The 23,798-nt window shown below is 38.1% G+C and overlaps 1 protein-coding gene across 6 annotated transcripts in view; it reads left to right on the top strand.

The window, feature by feature from the left end:
• LOC121269845 (U2 snRNP-associated SURP domain containing) overlaps positions 1–22,889 on the top strand; it is a 70,587-nt gene extending 47,698 nt beyond the window's left edge. For all 6 annotated transcript variants that reach the window (XM_041174903.1, XM_041174881.1, XM_041174889.1 and 3 more), the window contains 13 exons: positions 1,527–1,689; positions 2,317–2,396; positions 5,179–5,266; positions 6,633–6,767; positions 6,912–6,968; positions 10,170–10,329; positions 12,145–12,240; positions 12,570–12,636; positions 13,245–13,422; positions 13,519–13,629; positions 16,648–16,781; positions 20,341–20,505; positions 22,350–22,889. In XM_041174903.1, the coding sequence (XP_041030837.1) occupies positions 1,527–1,689; positions 2,317–2,396; positions 5,179–5,266; positions 6,633–6,767; positions 6,912–6,968; positions 10,170–10,329; positions 12,145–12,240; positions 12,570–12,636; positions 13,245–13,422; positions 13,519–13,629; positions 16,648–16,781; positions 20,341–20,505; positions 22,350–22,488 (1,573 nt within the window). In that variant the 3' untranslated portion in view covers positions 22,489–22,889. The remainder of the gene's footprint in view (positions 1–1,526; positions 1,690–2,316; positions 2,397–5,178; positions 5,267–6,632; positions 6,768–6,911; positions 6,969–10,169; positions 10,330–12,144; positions 12,241–12,569; positions 12,637–13,244; positions 13,423–13,518; positions 13,630–16,647; positions 16,782–20,340; positions 20,506–22,349) is intronic.
• The last annotated feature ends 909 nt before the right edge of the window (positions 22,890–23,798 follow it).

Genomic DNA, 23,798 nt, shown 5'->3' with positions numbered 1-23,798 from the left:
GGTTTCGTTAGCTAAGTTTTCTGCTCTTCAAAAATGAAAACAGAAAATACTATCAACACACTGCATGTCAGGCAGCATCGGTGCAGAGAGAACCTGAGTTTATGCTTCAAGTTGATCTTCTGTTGGAAGAATTTAGAGATTAAAAATTTTATAAGCAAGTTACAGAGTTATGGAGAAGTGAGGTAAGAACAAAAAGGAAGGTCTGTAATAGGGTGGTAGGTAGGACTCAAATTATAAGAGTGGTGCTGCAAGGCAAAAGGGAGAGGTTACCTTGTTCTGCCTTTGCCACCATGTCTGTTAACATTTAATCACTCCTGCTCTCCACCTATCTCTGATATTCCCTTTCGTTCTTTTCCCTACTGCCATCATCCCTCCCCAGTTTTGTATCTGCTCATAAACTGTTAAAACTCCAATCCCAGTTCCGAAGAAAGATCAACAACCTGAAATGTTAACTCTCTGCTGCTTGACATGCAGTGTGTTGATAGTATTTTCTGTTTTCATTTTTGAAGAGCAGAAAATTTAGCTAACGAAACATTAAGATGAGTACAGGACAGGGACAAGGCATGCTTAAAACCAAAAGAAAAGGAAGTGAAGGCCCGAGGTGGAAGACGCTACCTGATCCGCTGAGTGTTTCCAGTATTTTTTGTTTTTATTTCAGACCTCCAGCGTTTACAGTATTTTGCTTGTAGCCTAGTCACTGAGCTGGCTCAATCCCCCGCCACTCTGGCAATGTGGATTCTGTCATTTGCTTCCTCAGGATACCTGCTTCCAATGCGGTTATTCTGTTGCCACCTGAACTTCAGTCTTGAGCTCTCAAGCTCGCTTCCATTGGACCCTCTCCGTTTCCAAGCCTTTTTACAGATCTGCCTTCCCCTTCATTCGGCTTTGTTGAAAACACTGCCCAACCTTCTCCTCAGTCTGTGACTAATGAATTGGGACATCAGTTAGTCAGTGGATAAAAGTTTATATTTTCTGCATGCTTTAGTTAAGCCAAAGCTATGTATTCCTGATAATTTGGTCACTTTTTGTGCTTAAAAATATTTAATTATCCAATCATTTGAATTAAGCAACAAAGAATGCAGCCAGGTGAGAATTTAGTGTTTAAAACTTGAACTGCCAGGCAACTTTAACCAAGCAGCCGAACTAAGGGGGGATTGTGCCAATGGGTTTTTGCCTGTGAAATTATATCAAGTCGATATCTAGGTAGCTTGAAGAGAAGCAGTACCTTGAAATGATGTATGAAATGTAATTTCCTTGGAATGCTGAAACAGCTGCTTGGTTCAAATATGCATTTTTAATGTGCTATAATAAATCTGCATTATTGACCATTGGAAAATGTTAATTCTTCACTTTCAATTGACCGTAAATAACCATTGATTTCTGACAATTGATAATTATCAAAAGACTTGACACGCAAATTTTATTTAAAATTGTTCTTTAATTATTCACCAAGATAAAATTGAAGGGGAGATATAGAAGATTATATTTTGTTATAATTGTGTAAGATACTTAATGTTTCATTTAAGCCAAAGGGATAAATTGGAGGAGCTCTTGCGGGGACTGACCCCACGTAAAAATGACGTTGGTGATGCTATGGTGTTCTGCCTGAATCATGCTGAGGCTGCTGAAGAAATTGTGGAATGTATTGCAGAATCTTTGTCCATATTGAAGACTCCATTACCCAAAAAGGTTTGTTCTATCCAACTGTACTAGATATGACATCATCCTGAAATCCTTTTGAAAAATCCACTTGTAATATACCAAATGTTTTTGGCCACCTGAATGGAAGGTTTTTGCACTACTATCTTTAAATTCTCATCACTGGCTCCACCTGCATAGTACTTAGACACTTTTTATATATTGCTTGGAACCAATTTACTTGGCTCTTAAATGAATATTAGAATTTTGTGGATAAAATTGTGATACAAAATTGGCCTCCAAAGTTATGGTTTTGGGAATAGTCAGTAACGTTTAATTTGGGAGCCATTGTAATCTGGAGCCTTGCTTGTTTGCAAGGTCAGTTTGGTGGTATTAATTTTATCTGAAGAGATTAAAAAAAAAACTAAATACAATCCATAAGGTAGATTGCCTCTTGCAGGTATTGAATTATTGTTAGAGTATGGTTTAAACTGTTCCAGAAATTATAGATAGGTAAGACAGTTTTCTAGTCCCTGTCCTCATGCATTTTTTCAACAGCTTCAGGAAATTGAAGGGGAGCATTAATGTCTGTTAGCCCTTCCATCAAGTTTTGTACCAGAGCAGTATAATTGAAACCAAACGAATCGTTTTGAAAGTGAAATCACATTTTTATTCCAGATTGCCAGGCTTTACTTGGTGTCAGATGTATTGTATAATTCTTCTGCTAAAGTTGCAAATGCCTCGTACTACAGAAAATTGTAAGTATTCATGCTTTCTCAATTTTATGTTTTGTCCAATTATCAATTTTCTGTCTTAGTGAATAATTAAATGGGAAATTATATTTCTCGGATATATTGTCATGATTTGCCCTCTTCAAAGTATTGTAATGACATCTTGCATTTCTATACTGTTCACACACACAATATGGAAAGTGGATGTCAAGCGGGGGGAAAAGACAGAAAAGAAGCTACCAAAAGTATAATTCAAAAAGAGGATGTTTTAGAATACTTTTGAAATTGGGTAAAAATTTGGCAGGCAGGGAATATTAGGGAGTTCGCCCATGTGAGAGTATTTTCTGGTAATCCGTAGATGAAAATATTGGTATAAATACCAGTTGCACAATCCTTCTGGGCTTCCATTTAGATTGTCTGTGAGTATAGGTTGATGGGTGAATTGGATTTGGTACAAATAAGGAAAGGCTGCAGAGTTTTGGATGACTTCAAATTTACGGAGGGTACAAAATGGGAGGCAAGCTAGGAGTGCATTGTTATGCCTATCTATTCCGAAGATGAGACATTTCAGCAGCATATGAGTTGAGTCAGTGGGAAGTTAAGTGAGGTTAGAGGTGGAAATAGGCGGCCTTAGTGGTGGCACAAAAATGTGGTTGGAAGCTCACCTCAGGATCAAATGTGACACCAAGGCTGCAAGTTCAGCCCAGACAGCTGTCAGGGGCAGGGTTGGAATCAGTAGCTAGGCAACAGGGTTTGTGGTGGGGACAAAGCAATGGCTTTGGTCTTTGTAAAGTTTAGTTGGAAGTAATTTCTGCTCACCCTGCAAGGGATTAAATTGCCCTTTAGTCTTGTTCAGGTTTTTAACTTTGGGTGTACACTATTTATCCAATAGTTAGATCTGTCACTACTTGCATTGTTAGGCCAGGTTTGTCTATTGAATAGATATTGTGTATCTTGTGCTCAACTTGCAGGAAGTTTAGTTGCAGCAGTCAAATCTGCAGTTCTGTTGACATTTGAGTATCAAGGGAAAGCTTTTTCATAGGCATCAAACATGTTTAGCCAAAATTTTGTGATAACATTTAAGATAATACTAAGCAAGGTCTTGGAGGAGAAGAGGGCATAACAACGTGTGTAACTGGTCAACTGTCAATGGATTGGGGAAAATTTTGTAATTTATCTACAGTAGCAAAAAAAATTGAAATTTCACAGGAAATTGTTTAAGACTGATCAATTTTTTCAGGTATGTGCATGTATTATTACGGCATTAGTGTCAGCATCACATTTTGTTTATGCAGTTTAATGATTGGACCTGCATTTATGCATTGTGCAGGCTTAATTTCCTTTTTGCATAATTTTTAATGTGATTTTATGTTTGCACTTTTTAAAGCCCTTGTGTTCACATAGTACAGGCAGAGATTCTATGAGAATATTGAATGATTAAAAATGGAACACCTCAAATTGTTTCACATTACACTTGTAAATACATCAAAAATTGTTCTCAAGCCAAGAGTGCTTAGTGCAAAACAAACTTTTGCACAGGCTCCAAAATGTATTATTGTTTTTGATGTGTGAGGCATATTCTTCAAAATACAAATTTATGGTGCTAGGGAGACCTTTTAAGATGGGAATTTGAGCAGTTGAAGGATTTTAAAATCGTTGGTCAGAATTCCTGCCAAGGTATTGAATTTAACTGCACCTCATGGTATGTCTACACATTTGTTTCTTCAAGGATCTATCCTTGGTCCCCTTCTATTTCTCATCTAGCTTCAGTGATGTAATCCGAAAACACACCGTTAGTTTTCACATGTATCCTGACAACACCCAGCTCTACCTCAAAACCACCATCAACTCCTGCATTGTTGCATATTATTAAACTGCTTATTGGATATCCCTTGCAGGATGAGCAGAAATTACTTTCAACTGAACATTACAAAGACCAAAGCCATTGCTTCGTCCCAGCCGCAAACCCTGTTGCCTAGCTACTGATACCAACCCTGCCCCTGACAGCTGTCTGGGCTGAACTAGACTATTTGCAACTTTGGTGTCACATTTGATCCTGAGATGAGATTCCAACCATACTTTTGTGCCATCACTAAGGCAGCCTATTTCCACCTCTAACCTCACCTAACTTCCCACTGACTCAACTCATATGCTGCTGAAATGTCTCAACTTCGGAATAGATAGGCATAACAATGCACTCCCAGCTTGCCTCCCATTTAGTACCCTCTGTAAATTTGAAGTCATCCAAAACTCTGCAGCCTTTCCTTATTTACTTCACCCATCAACCTATATTCACTGACCTACATTGGTTCCTGATCAAGCCCAGCCTCGATTTTAAAATTCTCATCCTCCTTGTCACCTCGCCTTGCCCCTCCCCATCCTTGTAATCTCCGTCAGCCCCACAACCCTAAGATATCTACGTTCATCTAATTCTGGCCTCATGAGCATCCCTGATCTTATTTGCTCCACCATTGGTGGCCATACCTTCAGCTGCCCAGGCACTAAACTCTGGAATTCCCTCCCTAGACATCTGTTTCTCCACCTCTGTCTCTCTTTCCTCCTTTAAGATGCTCCTTATATCCTACGTCTTTGACCAAGCTTTTGGCCGTCTGCCCTATTGCTGCTTTATATGGTTTGTGAGCAATTTTGGTTCATAAAGGTCCTGTGATGTGCCTGCGACATTTTATCCTGTTAAAGGTGCCATACAAATACGTTGATGTACAAATAATGTTAAACATTTCATATTAAGCATATTTCATGGATGTTTAGTTTGTTTTTCTACAAGTTATTATTTATGCTTCTTTTGCAGTTTTGAATCTAAGTTGTGCCAGATATTTGCAAATCTTAATGCAACCTACAAGTCAATACAAGGTCACTTACAGTCTGAGAATTTCAAGGTAATTATTTCTCAAAGCCATTTGCTTTTTTGGTCATAGTCATTTTGAAATGTCATGAATGATTAGGTTACATAAAGTACTTAACCTGCCAAATAGCTTTTGTTGCTGCTCTGGTTCCCCTTTTGGATCCTTTTTATTTACCTAATTTCTCAACAGTTAATTGTGTGAGTGGTTTAACTGTTTGTAAACTTCTTATGTTAAACATTTCAACTTAATTTTCAGCTTCCTAGTAAAAATTTCTAATAACTTGGCCTTGATCATAAAATTTTAAGGTTGCTTTCTCGAGCCCTTTCAATAATTGCACAATTTTTGGATTCAATTCTGTAGGCTGTGCCAAGAGCTGTTAAATTGTAAGGAAGGACACTGATCCGATATCCATGCTATTTTTTTTACATCTGTCATTTCCTGATGTATTTAGGGACTTGGATCCAAGATTAAGTAGCTAAACAATAATTGCAAGGCCCTCCTGGATGGCTGATTAAGTTTATCTAATGATTTGCAATCCTACCCACCTGGTTAGCGTTGGGTTTGATCTTGGCCTGTGCTAAATTAGAAAATGTCAACCAGGTCTGCAATAGGGACCATACAATATGCTTCTGCACCCTTGGGTTAGTGAGGGGAAAGCAACCATGATTCCTATTTCTGCTTGCAAGTCAGTGGCCCATTCAACAGAGTAAGGCTGTGTGAATGTAGGGTTATGGAAGGATTTTGCACAATTATTATGGGCCGCATGATTAAATGGGCTACGGCTTCTGGCGATCCCTGTCTAGGCTTAGACATGAATAAAGGCTACTTGAAGAGGATGTAGAAAATTAGTACTCACAACACTGTACCTCACCACAATAATTCAACTTGGGGAAACAAATGATCATAAGGACCTTCTGAATGCATTAGGAATCAGCCAAAGCTTATTTGCAAATAACACTGAGGAAATTAACATTGTAATGGAGAAGGCAGTGAAATAAAAAGAAACAAGTTGACATTGAAAGGAGAGAGAAAAAAAGAAACAAAGGGAATGAAAAGATGCAGATTGAATGAAAATGAAGGTAAAAAGGACAAGGTGGCAGATAGTGAACAAGAAAATTGAATTATTGAGAAAATGTAAATAGAAATAAAAGTGGAAGTCCAAATCACTTTGGATGGTAGGAAGAGAAATAAATACACGTTTGGAGATAGTAGGGCAGGTGTAAATGCAGGAAATAGTATTTAAGTTTTTGTCCTAGTAACACGATGCAGAAAGACTGATAATCTTACAAGTGTAAGTTTTATCCTTCATAATCAGCATTTTACTCAGCTAGCTACCGAAAAGTCTTTTAGATGCTCTAATTGATAGTAATATGTTGAAGTATTCCAATTTGTTTTGCAGCAAAGAGTGATGGGTTGCTTTAGAGCATGGGAAGATTGGACAGTTTACCCTGACCCATTCCTCATTAAACTCCAAAATATCTTTCTTGGACTTGTAGATCTTGAGGAAGAAAGTAAAGAAGTCTGCAAACCCCAGGTATTTATGAATGCTAAATGCAATCTTTTTGTAAAGTTACTTTCATTACTCTAGTTTGTTCATGAACAGTGCTTGTATTAAAATGTTAATTGTTCTTTTTTGAATTTACCATTTCTGTTGACACCATTCCTCATTAATCTCTAGAATATCTACCTTGGACTTGTGGATGTTGAAGAGATCAAAGAAGTTTCTAAGCGACAGGTAGCTAACTACATGGCAATCCATGCATTTTATCTATGCTTGCGCTTTTAGAACAGGATTTTATGTGCTGGTGACTGTTGTATTTCACAACTATATTTTTGGAATTTTTAATTGCCAAAGCTCATTCACTTGGCCCCCACTTTTCTGGCCTTGTTTGTTATTACAAAATATTGACAGCACAGCCTCCACACAAGCTTTCCTCCACCTCTCATTTGACCCCATTAGCATATCCTTCTGCTGCTTTCTCTCTCATGTGATTACTTAGCTTTTCCTTGAATGCATCTATGCTAGTCTCCTCAACTACTCCCTTTGGTAACTATTCCACATTTTAATCACTCTCTGGATGAAGAAATTTCACCTGATTCCCTATTCGAATTAGTCGGGTCTATATGACATTTATGGCCCTCTGCTCTGGCCTTGCCTTCAAGTGGAAACAACTTCTGTGTCTACCCTTTTATAATATTGAAGACATCTATAAGGTCACCTGCTCAGTCTTCTTTTCTAGAGAAAGGAGCCCCAGCTGTTCAGTCTTTGGGTATAATCTCTCAGTGCTGTTATCATTCTAGTACATCTTCTTTGGACCTTCTCCAGTACCTCTATATTCTTTGTATAACATGGGGACCAGAACTGTTCACATTATTCCAAGTATGATCTAACAAAGTTTCTATACAAGTTTAACATAACTTCTCTGCTTTTAATTCTATCTCTAGAAATTAACCCAAGTATTTTGTTTTTATACTTGCTAGCGAAGTGAGAGTTTAATTTATGCCTGATCTTTATGGCTGGAATGACCTAAAAGATAAAATGACCACATGTAAATTCTGATTTGTGTTTGACACTAAAACAAGTGTCGGGTATGAATTTATTCATTGACGCGCAATGTTTTATATCTCTGAAGTTATCAATCTTAATTTGCAGGAGTTCTAGGAAAATATATGTACACTGGGAAAATATATGTGCACTTAGTAATGATTTCTGCCAATACATCACAGCCAGCATTGTGAGAAAGAGTGGGTTACATATTTTGTGGTTATGCATTGGAGACAAGTGTGTAGATCAGGGAACACTTTGCATTTAAGCAATCTCTGAAGTGTTGAATTGTGATTCTATGATACACCAATCTACACTGATCATTTTCCAACATTTTTTTATATTTACTGAATGTCTGATTGCTGAGTAACAATACATATCCTATTTTGGGTAGTTTTTGGGAATAGGCTATATTATTGAACATTGCAATAGATAACCAAAAGATACAGGCGACATTTCAATTTAAATGCAAAAAAACTCATAGCTGATAATTTTGGTTACTTTATTGAAAGCAGTGGCTAGGATTTTGCTCTGTGGTGAAGGAGCAGCTCTTTCTGTTCACCTCCCATAGACTTGCTGGGGACTTGTCAGCTGGGATTTCCATCACCCTGGCACCTGTTTCAGTGCAGTGTCATCGCCAGGAAATCTGTGGTGTTTGAACAGGGAAAGCAGCAGAGAGGTTTTTCAACCAATCTGAAGTATTCTTGGAGATATGGAGACTTTTTAAACCACAAAGCGAAAAATGTAAATAGAAATGACATTTAAATCATCAGGAAGCAAACTAAAGGATGGGAAATACAGTTGGTGTTAAGAGAGACAGAAAAAGTAAAAAAAAACAAGATTTAAAAAAATTTTAATTTTCTTAAGGAATGAGACTCCACACATATGAAATTAATTTTGCAAGGCAAGCAAAGTTGTTCACTTTTAACCCCATTTAAAAATTTATTTACTGCTGAATGTGTGGGCCTGAACTTTTTCAGTTGTCGTTAGTGTGGCATTTTTGCTTTGGCAAACTAAGTTTGCCTCAATACAGTGATTTCAGTGCCAAGTCTATTTAGTGAGGACTTCAGAAGTCTACCTGGTGGAGTTGCAGTGTATCTCTGACAGCAACTTCTGGCATTTGCACATTTGAACGCTGAAATCCAGAAGTTGCTGTCAGATTTACCTGTAGTAATGGCGAGTGCTGATGGCCTTGCATTTGTTTTTGCAGCAAAGTGCGGGCCAGTTTAATTTTCATGCTATTTACATTGTTTTACTTTTGAGTTTTCGTTTAATACATTTTTTGCCCAGGTTAGGTTGTTTCTTTCTTGCTGATCCACTAATCATATAGCTCTGTATAGAGAAATCTACTGATATTAGAACACTCCCAGGCAGGTCAAAAGGACTAAGTCTCTTTACTTTTACACTTTGTAAGTTTTAGATATGCAACTCTGGTTCAAACTGGTTTAATAAATATGAGAGTAACTCATCAGATGATTGTTGTATTTATATTAATTTCGTGATTTTGGAATTTTAGTCACCAGTACTTGTTTGGCAAGTGCCCATACATAGCAATAGTAACTTCACCTCAGAGGTAATTCATTGGCTGTGGCACTTTTATGACAGTCTGAGGAAGCAACAAAGTGCTACGTAAATGTAAGTTATTCTTGTGGTCTAAACTCACATTGGACTTCACTATCACCCATTGAATTTTTTTCAAAGTCTTTTTGGTGGCATTCTTTACTGTTCATCTCCATTCTTTGCTCCTAAAAATCCTACGATTTTAGCAAAGAAAGACACCTTAAGTCAAACAATTTACACATACCATCAGAAAGTATCTCAACCGGATTTCCCTTCTCGAGTCTTGCCTCTTCCGAGACTTTCTTGTTAATCTTGGAATTTTAACTTTAAATGAAATTTTGCATCAAAATGATTTGGCTCAGATCTTCTGGTCCCTGGGTAGCTGGAGACCAGATGTCCCCCACCCCCAAAGTTACACGATGGGACCCCTCCGAAGTCCCAATGCAATGACGCTGTGGGAATTGCTCAGCAAGTTTGAACTTCCGATGGGCAATTCCCCTGCTCCCCAGGCCCTTGTGAGAAGTCTCAAACTCTGAGTTAGAATTGGATACTTTGGTTCTGACATAATTACATGGGTAGTTACCCAAGAAATGTTAGAAAAATCCTACTCTAATTCTTGGGTAACGATACAACTTACCCTCCAATCATTCACACTGATTGTATCACCTGAATGACCCCTGTGACTCCCTATCCAACCCTGCCACCCTGTCCAACCACCACCCTGCCCCCCACCTTGGCTTAATTTTTAAGTATTGTGCAATCTACTGGTACAATTCTGATGTGTGATGACTGATGTAGTAATGGTAATAATGTGGATTATATGTTTGGTAGCCAGAGTCTGAAGAACTAGATGGAGCACCTGTTGAGGACGAACTTGATGGTGCCCCATTGGAGGATGTAGATGGAGTTCCAATTGATCTAGGCACTGGTCTAGATGATCTTGATGGTGTCCCTATGAAGGTGCTAGATGATGACCTTGATGGTGTTCCCAGTAAGTGGTTTTGATCTCTTGTGCTGCTTGATTCACATAGGGTGAAACAGTTGATACAATCCAATTCTGTTACCTTGTACTTTAAAAGCAATTTATACCAATATGGGATATATAAAGTACTTGTGAAATGGGAGGGGATGAGGGCACAGAAGTTTCATTGGGAACAGATTGGTTTTGTCTGTGATTCCAGGATCTTGGCCAGACCATTGTGAAGAAGCACCAACTAGACATGACCTCCTCCAAGGAATCATAGAAACTTAGAGCGCATGCCTGTGCATGTTCTTTGAAAGAGCAGTCATGTTTGGTTATACATTTCTGCTTTTTGTTGGTGACTCATCCTTAAGTACCTTTCCAACTTCCCCTCAAAATTATTAAAGAGAATCCACTTCCATCACCTTTGCAGGCAGAGCATCCTAAATTCTGGAAACCCTCTGAAAACTCCTGATCTCCCTTCTGGATGTTTTGCCAATGATTTTAAATCTGAGCTCTGTTTATTGACCCACTTATTTGAATAGAGAGAAAAACTATTCCCATTATCAAAATGTCATCATCTTAAAAATCTCTGAGGTCATTTTTTAACCTCCTTTTCTCCCAGGAAAGCAATCCTAACTGTTCCAACCTCTCATAATTAAAGACCCCTATTCATGGTAACATCCTGATAAACCACTTCTGTACTCTTTCTAAGACTTTTACATCTTTCCTGAAGTGTGAATTGTCCAATACATTAGCCTAACCATTTATAAACCCAAATAACCTATATGTTTTTTAACCATCCTATCAACTAGCCTGTAACCTTTAAGAATGTGTGTATATGGACACCAAGGTGCCTTTATGCTTATCTACACTTCTCAAAATCATGTCATTTATAGCATATATCTTTCCATATTAGCCCTCCCAGAGTGCATCTCTTCATACTTCTCTGAGGTGAACTCCATTTGCCATGCTTCTGCCTATTTCGCCATATTGCCTGTCACCTTGAAGTCTGGTACCTCGTAAAGTTTCAATTCAGAGAAAAAAGCACAGAAGGAATCCATTTAGCCAATTGAGTATGCATCAGCTCTTTCAACGGGCAGTTAATTCAGCTCCACTCCTCTTTGCCTATATCCCTGCAAGTTTTCTCCAAATATTTATATAGGCTGTGTACTAATATAAATTCTTTCACAAATATTAAGCAGGCTATTTTCCCTTAGATTTGGAAGAATGATTGACAAACACCTTTATTTCTTGACTTAAATAAGGTGACGATGGCGTAGTGGTATTGTCGTTAGATTAATAATTCAGAGACCCAGGGTAATGCTCTGGGGACTCTGGTTCAGATCCTGCCGTGGAAAATGATGGAATTTGAATTCAATAAAAATCTGGAAATAAAATTCTAATGCTGACCATGACATCATTGTTGATTGTTGTAAAAACCCATCTGGTTCACTAATGTCCTTTAGGGAAGGAAACCTGCTGTCCTTACCTGGCCGAGCCTACATGTGACTCCAGACCCACAGCCATGTGGCTGACTCTTAACTGCCCTCTGAACAAGGGCAATTAGGAATGGGCAACAAATGCTGGCCTAGCCAGCGATGCCCACATCCCATGAATGAATGAAAAAAAATACTTACATCAGTTTCAATTCATCCAGTGAAGTGAACTCTGAGGTATCTTGACATCTAGAGGAAAAAGTGACAGTAGTGTATGCTAATTTTAAAAATGTTTGATCTAATATTGGGATTTGGTGATCAAATTAACTCCCGCTCTCTCCCCTTGTCTCCCCCCAACCCTACCCCTGCCCCTCATCGTCCGCTGTCCCCGCTTGATCTCTGTCAGTTGATGGCCCTGAAGACCCCAAGAAGTTTCAGTCCGTTTTTAAAGTTGCTCCGTCAAAATGGGAAGCTGTCGATGAAGCAGAATTAGAATCACAGGGTAAGTTGCAAATACGCCATTAGGTGTTAACTAAGTTTACATCTTGGTGCACGTTTTATATTAAATTAAGCCATATTATAATCGTCTGACCAAAATTATAATGCTGAACTTTTACCTAGTTTGGCTTTGACATGACTAACTATTATCAGACAAACTGATTTTACACCCAAGTATTTGAAATTCTATAATTCAATGTAATTTTCAACAAATTTTCTGATAATCTAATACTTTTGCCAGATGTTTTTGCTGCATATTAAATTCTAATAGGTTAATAAAATGAGTTTATTGGTAGCAATTACATTGAGTAATATAGCATACTTTTCTTGCAGCTGTTACAACTTCAAAATGGGAGCTTTTTGACCAACCAACTGAATCAGAAGAAGATGAACAACCAGTGTATGTTGATATTCTGACTTGCTATAATAATGCAGGATGCATAACCAGGGACAGTAAAGTTTTATTTCAGAGATTAGGAAATGATTAAATCATGAATGAATTCATGAAAAAATCATTATTGAAACAAACAAGGCATTACAGTATTGTGTACTATTATATTTCTGCTGAAGATATTTATGCTTTTATTTAGCCTGTACCATCAAACCAAGGGAAAAATACATAAACAGATGATTCTCTAATACTCGCCGTTATGTTTTTTTGAACCATGTAAACCCCAATTATGACTAATGAGACATGAAATTGTGAATATCTGTGACTAAAATTTGTCAGCTTTGTCCTCTGCTCTCTCAGAAAGACATGCACACCTGAAATAAGAGAAAAATGGAGTGGATTTACTAGTCAATTGCAGTAGTCAAATTGCAAATGTTTGAATGACTTATTACAACATGTTAGTCATTCATAATTGATTTACTTCAACACCAGTTTTATAAGCAACAGGACTTTGTGAATGAGTAATTCCTTGTGGCCTTATTGAAATGTATAGTGCAGTGACTCAAGAATTATTTGAACTACTATTAAAATGAGAGTGCATTGTTTGCAATTAACAGGGACAGTACATTAAAGGAAAGCGATGATGAAGATGATGATATTGATGATCAAATGCCCAGGTCAGAGGAGCTGCTTTATTTTTCTAACCCAGTTAAAGAAGAAACAATGGAATCCAAGCCCATTCTTAAGTATTCAGAAATGTCTGAAGAAAAGCGAGCGAAGCTTCGGGAAATAGAGGTACAAATATTCTGTTAAATTCTACTTTTTGGCAAGATAATCTTGGGTTGCTTTTGTCAATATACTTGTGTGTGAAAATAAACAATGTTTTTTTAGCTTAAGGTAATGAAGTTCCAGGATGAGTTAGAATCTGGGAAAAGGCCTAAAAAGGCAGGTCAGACCATGCAAGAGCAAGTGGAACATTATAGGGACAAACTACTTCAGAGGGTGAGTGCAGCAAATCCTCATTAACTTGCATTAAATAGATTCTGTTCCTTATTGCTTTACTTGATTGAGTTTGATTTGTCTTGCTCATAAGACTGTTATTAAACTAATGAGTGTAATTATAATTGTAGACCATGAGGTTGCCAGTTTGCCGATATCCTAGCATCTATAAGGATCATTTCATTTGCAGATTTATTTGTTATCTTTTAATATCTGGAAAGTATTTGAAATATACGAACTAGCTCTTGCACACAGTGAAAATGTAATCCATTTCTGCCCAGTAGCCCATAAAATAACAATTACTATCAGCTTGTTTATAGCCTTGGCTTAGTTTGGTTTTGCATTCAACAAAACCTCAGTTGGCATAGCATAATGGAATTTTGTGCGTCAGACAGCATGCTTTGACACATCGCTGCTCCCCTTTGCCCATCCACCTATCCGTTCCCCTACTCCCAGCAGTATGTGAAATACCCAATCTCAACCATGTACATTGAGGTGGAGGGGAGAAAGAATTGTTGCACATAATTTCCTATACGTGTATCTAACCAGTTACACAGTAACATTGTTGGAAGCAGTTTGCATATGATTGTACACTCCAATCTCCCCATCCCATTTAACATTCCACATATGCCTTGATATCTCATTCAATTGGCTGTTAATCATGTCTGAGCATTAATGGCAAATGTCTGCAGCTGATTTTATCATGAGGAGATCACAGCTAATCTGGGGCATTACTTTGCCCAAAGTCCATAAAGGACTGGGGGTTGCAAAAAACGGGAGCAGGATAAACTTGCAAATTACAATTTGGTCAGTCTATCATTGATCCTGATCTTGGGGTTACAAACCCAGTACCATAACCACTTGGCTATTTAGGCCAAGCCCAGTCTATCATTGATACTCTTTTGAGTAAACCTGTTTCCATCTGTTTCAGATGAAGTTACATTGTTTCATAGTTTGCCATTGTGAGATTTGAACTCTTGATCTTAGGGTTACAAACCCAGTACCATAACCACTTGGCTATTTAGGCCAAGCAATAGTGGATGCTCTGACCATTATTTTCCAATCCTCATTGGATGCAGGTGTTGTGCCAGAGGATTGGAGAACTGCTGACTTTGTAACTCTTTCGAGTACAAACCCATTTCCATCTGTTTCAGATGAAGTTACATTGTTTCATAGTTTGCCATTGTGAGATTTGAACTCTTGATCTTGGGGTTACAAACCCAGTACCATAACCACTTGGCTATTTAGGCCAAGCCCAGTTTATCATTGATGGTGCAGAAGCTGTTAGAAACAATAATGTGGGAGAAAATTGGCAACCACTTGGCAAGCATAGGCTAATAAAGGAGAGCCAACACGGATTTGTTAAGGGCAAATCATGTTTGACTAACTTGATTTGAATATTTTGATGAGGCAACAGTCTGGATGAGGTCAGTGCAGTAAATGTGTATGTGGACTTTCAAAAGATTTTTGAAATAGTACCACATATTAGGCTTGTTAGCAAAATTGAAGTCCATGGGATAAATGGGACAGTAGCAGCATGGGGGCAAGATTGGCAGATTTGTGGTGAATGGCTGTTTTTTTGCAGTGGAGAGAAGTATAGAATGGAGCTTCACTAAGTGAAGTGACTTGGGAAGCTTTACCATGCTACTGGCACTAAATAAGTAGGCACTGTTGTTCAGTACAAGGAACGGTGCTATTTTTGATACGCATTAATGACTTGGTGGATACAGGGCACGGTTTCAAAGTTTGCCTATGACATGAAACTTGGAAATGTACTAAATAGTGAGGAAGATGGCAAGAGTTCAGGAGGACATAAACAGGCTGGTGTAATGGTTGGACATGTGGCAAATGAAATTCAACATAGAATAGTGTGAAGTGATGCATTTAGATAGGAAGAATGTGGAGAGCCAACCATGATAATGATCAAAGAACAAAGAGACCTGTGGTGCTTGTGCACAAATCTTTGAAGGTGGCAGGACAAGTTAGCAAAACAGTGTGTGAAGTTTACGGATTGAACATAGATTATAAAAGACAGCAAGTTTTGTTAAATCTATGTAAACATTAGCTCAGCACTAGCTGGAATATTGTCCCCAATTCAGGCATCACACTTTTTAGGAAGGACCCAAAAGCTTTGGAGAGGATATAGAAAAGTTTTATTAGAATCATTCAAGGGATTACAGTTGTGTGGATATTTTTTCTCCTCAGAGCAACGAAGGCTAAAAGGAGATTTGATAGATGCGGTTATAGTCATGAAGGGTTTAGATAGAGTAAATAAAAAACAGTTTCCAGTGGTTAGAGGTTGATAATGGGAAGTGATTGGCAAAAGAACCAGAGGCAGCATGAGAGAACTTTTTTTCACAAGTTGTTAGGATTTGGAATGCACCACTTGATATTTGGTGGAAACAAATTCAGCAAAAGCCTCCTTAAGGGAACTGGATAATTATTTGAAAAAAAAATATGTTTTTGGTTTGGATAATTATTTGAAGGAGGAAAAATTACATGGATATGGGGAAAGAATGGAGGAGTGGGACTAACTGGATTGGTCTTCAGAAGAGCTTGCGCAGACTCAGTGGGCTGAATGATGACCTCTTGTGCTGTACTATTTTATGATTTTGTAAACCTGTATCCTGGGATCAAAGTTCACAGCAATCAGGAGAAGGAAACCCTGACTGACATTTTTTTCTACTCTGCTTAACGAGCATCCTTACTATTGTCCTAGCTGAGATCTAATAACTCTGCATAGAGTGGGGATCTTTTTCTATTTGTCTTAGTTGCTGGCTGGATAAAATTGCTGAACAATTGGGGAAATCTATACTTGCTTAGGGATCTTGTTCAAACTTTTAAATGAGCTGTTTGATATTTTAATATCCTAATCGCAAATGTTCAACTAAGTTAGTCCAGAAGTTGTTTGGTGTAATGCTTTCCTCTGGTGGAAGTATATTTTAACCATTTGCTTTGTAATTTGGGTGGTTGCTTCACTATTATGACATGAACTTCAGATGTATTTTATCTTGCATTTAGGAGAAGGAGAAAGAACTAGAAAGAGAAAGGGAGCGTGACAAAAAGGACAAAGAGAAAGATGTGATTAAGTCAGAGTACCGTATAAAAGATAGGAAAGAAAAAGAAAGCTCTTCGTCTCCTTCCAGCAAAGAGAGGTATTGTTTTAGTGTCTAACTTGTGTTTTCAAGCATCTTAAATTATGCTTGCATAGCATATACCCCATTCTAATTTGTTTTTCCTTTTGCTCTTGGAATGGGGATAGTGCCGGCAAGTCCATGTTTACTGCTCATTCTCCAGTCTCAGACATTCGTGGTGGTCCACTGCTGTGAACTTTTGTATTCCTTTTAATTATGGGGGTTTTATGAAACAAGATGTGAAGTGTAATTATAGAAGATGGTTTTGATGTGGATATTTGAGATATTCTTGCACTTAGTGGAGTCAGCCACAAACCACAAATTCAGTTAGCTTTGCAAGTTGTAATTACTGTTTCATGTTCCTAGCTACAAAGTATAATCTTCAAACAATAAATAAGACTAACACTTGTCAGTTACACAAACTTTGCATCTCAAATATATATGTTAAAAGGTACTTAATTATTTTGAGTTAAAGCAGTAATGAATATTTCTGAGAGGTTCGTCAAAATGTTGAAGCAATTGAAATATGTAGTAGGGGATGTTTGTTTTTTTTCCTCTCGGATGTTCTTCTGGAGCAGGAAAGATACAAGTTTTTTTGGCAATGGAGGAGGGGGAAAGAATTAGCAATACTCTTCGGAAATGATACGCTGCTGTTTGTATGTGGAGACTGACAAATGGAGGGGCATGGTATGTCACTGCAGGGCAGGGTACACTCAAGAAATATTGATAGCCTCTTGCAGGCTCCCTGTTCTAAATTTAGGAAAGCTGTCAGTAACCCAGAGGAAAATAATGGCATCTTCACAAAAATAATAGCTTATTAATACATGATAACAAAAATAATTAGCCAAAAGTCAACAAATACAGAGAATTTGTAAATCTTTTAAGACCTCAAGAACACAAAAAATAGAAGCAAGAGTAGACCATATGGCACATCTAGCCTGCTCTACCATTCAAAACGATCAGAGCTGACCTTGGGCTTCAATTCCACTTTCCTGCCCCATCCTATACCTGTTGATTCCATGAGGGACCAAAAATCTTGTCTGTTTTGCCCTTAAATATATTCAACAGTGGAGCACCCACAACCCTCTGGGGTAGAGAGCTCAAGATTCACAGCCTTTTGAGTGAATAAATTTCTTCTCAAATTTGTTGAAAATGATTGGCCCCTTATCCTGAGACCATGCCCCATGTTTTAGATTCCCCAACCATCGGAAACAACCTCTTAGCGCCCGCCCCATCAAGCACCTTCTGAATCTTGTATGTTTCAATGAGATCACCTCCTTCTGAACTCCAGAGAGTATAGGCCCTGTTTGCTCAGCCTCTCATCATAAGGACCCTCATCCCAGGGACCAATTTAGTGAACCTTTGCTGTACCGCCTTCAATGCAAGTATATCAGGCTTGTCTAATGTGTGACCCACAAAGCCCTTCAATGTGGCCGCCAGAGCCAGTTTTCAAAATTCTGGTCAAACAGGTGAGTTTCAAAGGAAGATTCTGTATGCAGGACAGTGAGCCTATCAGCAGCAAATGAGGGAGAGAGGCTATCTCTGATTGGAGGAGCTTTGAACACTGGTGTTGATGAGAGTGCTGAGGGCTGCTGGTCAAAGGGAATCGAAGATATGGCGAGGCTGGTGCCGGGGAAGCCGGGCGCTGGTGGGTCTGGAGCCTGGGGCAGGCACAGTACACGATATGGTGAGCATGTGGCTGTAAGAGCGAGACTGTGGGTGTGTGTGTTTTTTGTGTGTGTGTGTGTGTCTTAAAACCTCAACTCTTTTATTGAAATTCAGTTTACTGCCGTGTCAAACATATCCTTGTAGTGTAGATCAACATGCCATTTGCCTTCCTAATTGCTTGCTGTACCTGCATGCTAACTTTCTGTGATCTGCACGTCCAAGTCTCTTTGAACATCAACAATTACAAGTTTCGCAACTTTTATATATTTTCCCTATCATCCTCTTCTGAATCCCTCATGTTCAGGCAACCCTATCTGAATATTTATCAAATACCTTTTAGGTACGAGCTTCCCCATTCACTGAGCTGCAATCTCCTATAAGTAATACTAATAGACTTAAAAATTGACAGTGTGCTGTAGGGTTCATTAATCATCCATGGAGGTCACATCACTGCCTCTTCAGGTCAAACAAACCCAGAGACATTCAAAGGCTGCTCGCCACCACCATTTCAAGGACAATTAGGAATGGACAATAAATGCCGGCCTAGCCAGCAATATCCACACCCTGTGAAAGAATTAGAAAAAAAATTTATGTTCCATATTTCACCCAACTAGGGGGGCGGGGGGGTAGGTCACAAGATGTTAAGAAAGATCTTAAATGTGGTAGCTTCCCTAGGTATTTTACGTATTGAGGATTATCTTGTAGTGAATTACTTAATTAATGAAAATGAGTTGTGTTGAAAAAATTGCTATTCCAATGCAATTAAATTAGGCTACATTGTCATATACTAGGAATGCATATTACATATTTGAAATTTGAGTAGTTATGATAGTGGATCATGTATGTTCCACAGAAGCAGTTATTATGACACAGCCAATGATAAATGCTGAGCTGTTTAAATCCCAGAGGGAAATTTTAAACAACTGTCATAACCAATTTTATAATTTGTATGTTTCGAGATGCAGGCTTTGAATTCAGTAATAATAAGACTAGCAAGTCTCAAGAGGTTTTTATAAAACTAAATTAAACATTTATTAATACAAGAAAGATTGTAAGCACATACTTATGTCTACAAAATTACTACTGTAATAACTACAAAAATCTAATTAATCTGACTCCTAGTTACACCTCCGTTAAGGCAACAGTAAAACATAGATTTAAAAGACACCTGGCAAAGCACAGTCTGGACAGTCAAAAGTTTCTTTCAGCTCTGGGTTCTTGCAGACAGCAGCTTGAGGCTTAAAAACTGGAGGTTTTAGATCTTAACATCCCTCACCTTTTTACCAACAGCCTTCTCTTCCTTTATATATATATTTTCCTCTTTGAATGCAAATTTTCATTGTATTGCTATGTCTTTTGAACTTTACCTCTTCTAATAACAAGACCTTTTCATAATATCCCCATTTTATTAGTAATCCTTGGGAAAAATACACAACACACTGTTTGAGCTTCACCTGGTTAAGCGTAATATTTCACTCCCTCTCTTTGAATCCAAGCTATACAAGTTTGTTTAAAAAATGCAGATTGCCCCCATATTTACCTAATCAACATTTCAAACCTACTTTTTTATACATTAAAGCCTCTAGACCGGCTGGCTTTAATCCAATTAAGACACACAGACACAGACATCACTAAACTCTATTTTAAAATAATTTCCAATAACATATGATTATATCTTCTTGACACTGGGCTTCTTTTCATTATTTATAATGATGCAATATATCTGACACATGCCTGCTCAGATGAGCTTCATTTGAAGCAGTAGTCCTAATATTAGATAATTTATATATTTCTACTATCTGTATGTAGGGTTCCTGCTATTTGATGTGGTCCTGTGACTTAGAAGCATGTGAAATGCTGAAGCTGAAGCAAGTAATTCCAGTTCTGATTGTGTAATGTGATGTTTTGATAGGAAAAGGAAACACAGTGCATCTGTCAGCCCAACTCGTATTGCCAGGCGTGTGAAGTCGCCATCACCGCGTTCAGAACGATCAGATAGATCACGTACCAAAGACAGTCCCCACACCAGGTCGGCCCATAAAGACACACCTAGAGATACAAATAAGAAGTCCAAAAGGTATGTTATGTGTTGGAGCCCATAATTATGTGGTGCTTTGTATTTTCTATGTGTATATTCATTAAAGTGCTGAATCTTGGAATAAAAGCTGCATTCCCTTTTTTCTCTACCTTTTTATAGCACTTAGATATCACAGATAAAGAGTACTCCTCCCCGTAATTTGCTGAGTCAGGTCACAGCTCATTCTATAAACTGATAGGCCATCAATTTGATTTCCGTGGAAAAAAGAAAAGAAAATATTTGTGGAAATGAATCTTCAAGACATTGGTGTTAATAATCTTGGGACCCTATTTAATTGATTTTGACTTGCTCAGCTATTATAAACTAACTGCAGACAGAAACGATCATGGAGGAAGCAGATTTTTAATAAGTGTAATAAGATCATAATTTGGCTGTAAATAGGTTGCTCTAATTAAGCATGCAGCAGTTTCTGGCTTTTTTTGCTAATTTATTTTCTTTGTGATTGTGTATTTAACACCACACCGTTGCAGTTGCCTTACTTTATCCCTGCTTCCCTCCTCTCCTGAAGACATTAACTCTTTACTGCAATTTGGTTGCATGGTGCTCCACCTATGGTACCTCAGCCTTGTAGTGAACCTTGATGGTGAGTGTGAGCAGACTATTCCACTCATACAGCATAAACTGAGCCTGATCCTGTCTCTGTGCATGCTTTCAACAGGGATAATGGAGGGGACTGAAGATAATTTTGTTCTTGTGAAGGCCAATCATAGCATTTACACTGGAAGGCCAATCATAGCATCTACACTGATGCTCAAGCTGAGATCATTTAAATATATGCCAGGGATTGAACCTGGAACTTTCATGGTTGGTATGGCTGGAAAACATGATCTGGTAACTCAGGAATGTTTCATGTACATATTGAGTCTGGGATTTGATCTTAGACCTGATCTTAAGTGTTCTCCAGTGAACTACTCTGACCTACTGCAGATCAATAAACAGACCACTTAAGCTTTGTACAACATTAATACTGTCTACTTCAAGTGTTTATATTATTTTTAAAGTATGTTGTCATTATGTGGTTCACTCATCTCTGATGTTTGTCCACATAATATTTGATTTTCATTTTTAATTGTAATACAGGTATAATACCCAAAATCCGGTTTCCGAAAGCTGTAGTAGAGCACTTCACTGATTGAGCCAGTGCACACTGGTTTGTGTCGGCTTGGAAAGTGCTTGCCCAGACTTGAACAGGAATAGCTATGCTAAAAGGCTGCCAATTGACATGCTGTCATGCATTAGGTTATCTTGAGGGTATCTTTAACCATGACTGTCCACAAAGAAAACAATAAATTAATTTGAGTATCCAAACATTTTTGAAATGAATCTCGGGATTAGCTCCGGGGTCTGCATTAGGTTCATGCACTGTATAGATTGGACATCTAAAATTCATGAAAATCTGAAATCTGGCACAGTCTTGGTGAATGCTGGATTTTGGACACAATACCTGTAATAGCTTCAACTTGTTGAGCTTGCTGCATTAAAAGTAACCCTGCTTCCCTAGTTCCTTCTCCTCTTTTAAGACCCATCACTTTGACCAAGTTTTTAGTCACATCCAAACATTTCCTCCTTTGTCTTACACCAATTGTTTGGTTCTGCTCTGTGCTGATTTTCTGCATTAAAGATGCCATGTAAATGCAAGTTATATTGATAGTTACTGCAGTTTTGTGAAACTTTTTGTTTGTCTCAAATTCATGCATACACCTTATTTGTTAACCTTTGTGTATAATATGCTTTTTTTTTTAAATTGAGTTTTCATTCCAGTTGAATTGTGACAAAAATGTGTTTTCAATTGACAGTGATACTTTTTTTACAATTCTTTGTAGATCTCGTTCCGGCTCAAGGACGCCAAAAAGATCTAAAAGATCTCGTTCTAGGACACCCAGAAAATCTTCCAAAAAATCTAGATCCCAATCCAGATCTCCACATCGATCACACAAGAAATCCAAGAAGAGCAAACACTAGTGAACTGTCCATAACCTTTTTTCTGTAATTTTAGTTTTGTCCTGTGCCTGAAACAAACTGTTGAGGAATATCATTCCTGGCTTTTTTTTGAATGCACATATATTCATTATGAATATTCAACTCCAGTCAATCTGTGTGCTTTTTTGTATATGAAAAAAATTGACTTCTATAGTGCTATGGCTTCATCATCCCCTAAACTCCCTGTTTGTAGATTGTGTAAAAACAAACCCTCCCCCCTCCCTTTATGTTAGATTTCTCATGAGGGTCCTTGTATGTCTCTTCCACCAGCAGTAGCAGTGTTGTATTTGCGGAGGTGTATGAGGAAGCCTGAAGCAGAGTGTTATCCTTTTGTAATTTTTAACATTCAATGAGAGTTGAATAAAAATCAGTACAGAAAGTTACATAATTTCTTGTTTTATAATAAAGTAAATGCAATAATGTTTGAATAACTCAACTGTTGATATTTTAAAGTGCAACTTCCTTTGGCATTTCACCATAGAGCGGAATACGTTCATATAACTGTGGAGCACTTGGCCTGGATCAGATATCTTGTTTTCGCATCCATGCTGCATTTAAAGCTGCATACAAGCCTACAGTCTTGTGTGGCTTAATGAACATAGTAAATGTTATAAAGCTACATCTTGGCCATAATAGCCAACCTATCTAAGCTGAGTGTTAGTCTGTGAATTAGACCTCCCAAATTGTGTAAAATAAAATGGCTGTTTATATGCTTCTTCCATTTTACGCAAGTCGCCTATGATTGGGATAATCTGGTTAGGAGATGATGATTGGTAGTCGGTGGTATTTACCCAGAATTCTTGGAGAGCTTCAGATAACAGGAAAGGAAGTAGCTAGCAAAGCTATTTATTAAACCACAGCACAGACACCATCTGGCACCAATCCAAGATGGTGACCGTTGCCAAGCCAGGGAAGCCACTCCAGTAACCCATGCAGCAACAGCCCTAGTACCCACTCTCAATAACATCCTGCTAAATGGACTGCTTCCTGGTTGGGGCTCTCCGCCCCCAACAATGCCCCCCACCCCAAATAACAGGCAGGTTTTTGTACGCATTGCAACTGCCCTGAAACTGATCTTGCATATTGAGGTCAGATTCCAGAAAGGCCTGAAGATGGGAACTGTCTTTGTTAACTTATCCTGTACCTGTGACACAGTGTGGTGCACAGACATGTTGCTGAAAATCTCAAATCCTACAAACTTACAACTAATCACTCCATGATCAGCAACCAACAGTTCGGAGATCAAATCAGCCATCCACACACAATCAACAACAAGCTCCCAATGTATTAGT

Source organism: Carcharodon carcharias, chromosome 2, assembly GCF_017639515.1.
Source record: "Carcharodon carcharias isolate sCarCar2 chromosome 2, sCarCar2.pri, whole genome shotgun sequence".
In the NCBI taxonomy this organism is placed as follows: Eukaryota; Metazoa; Chordata; class Chondrichthyes; order Lamniformes; family Lamnidae; genus Carcharodon; species Carcharodon carcharias.
The sequence above is the reverse complement of the archived record's forward strand: the minus strand, read 5'-3'. Positions and strand labels throughout refer to the sequence as shown.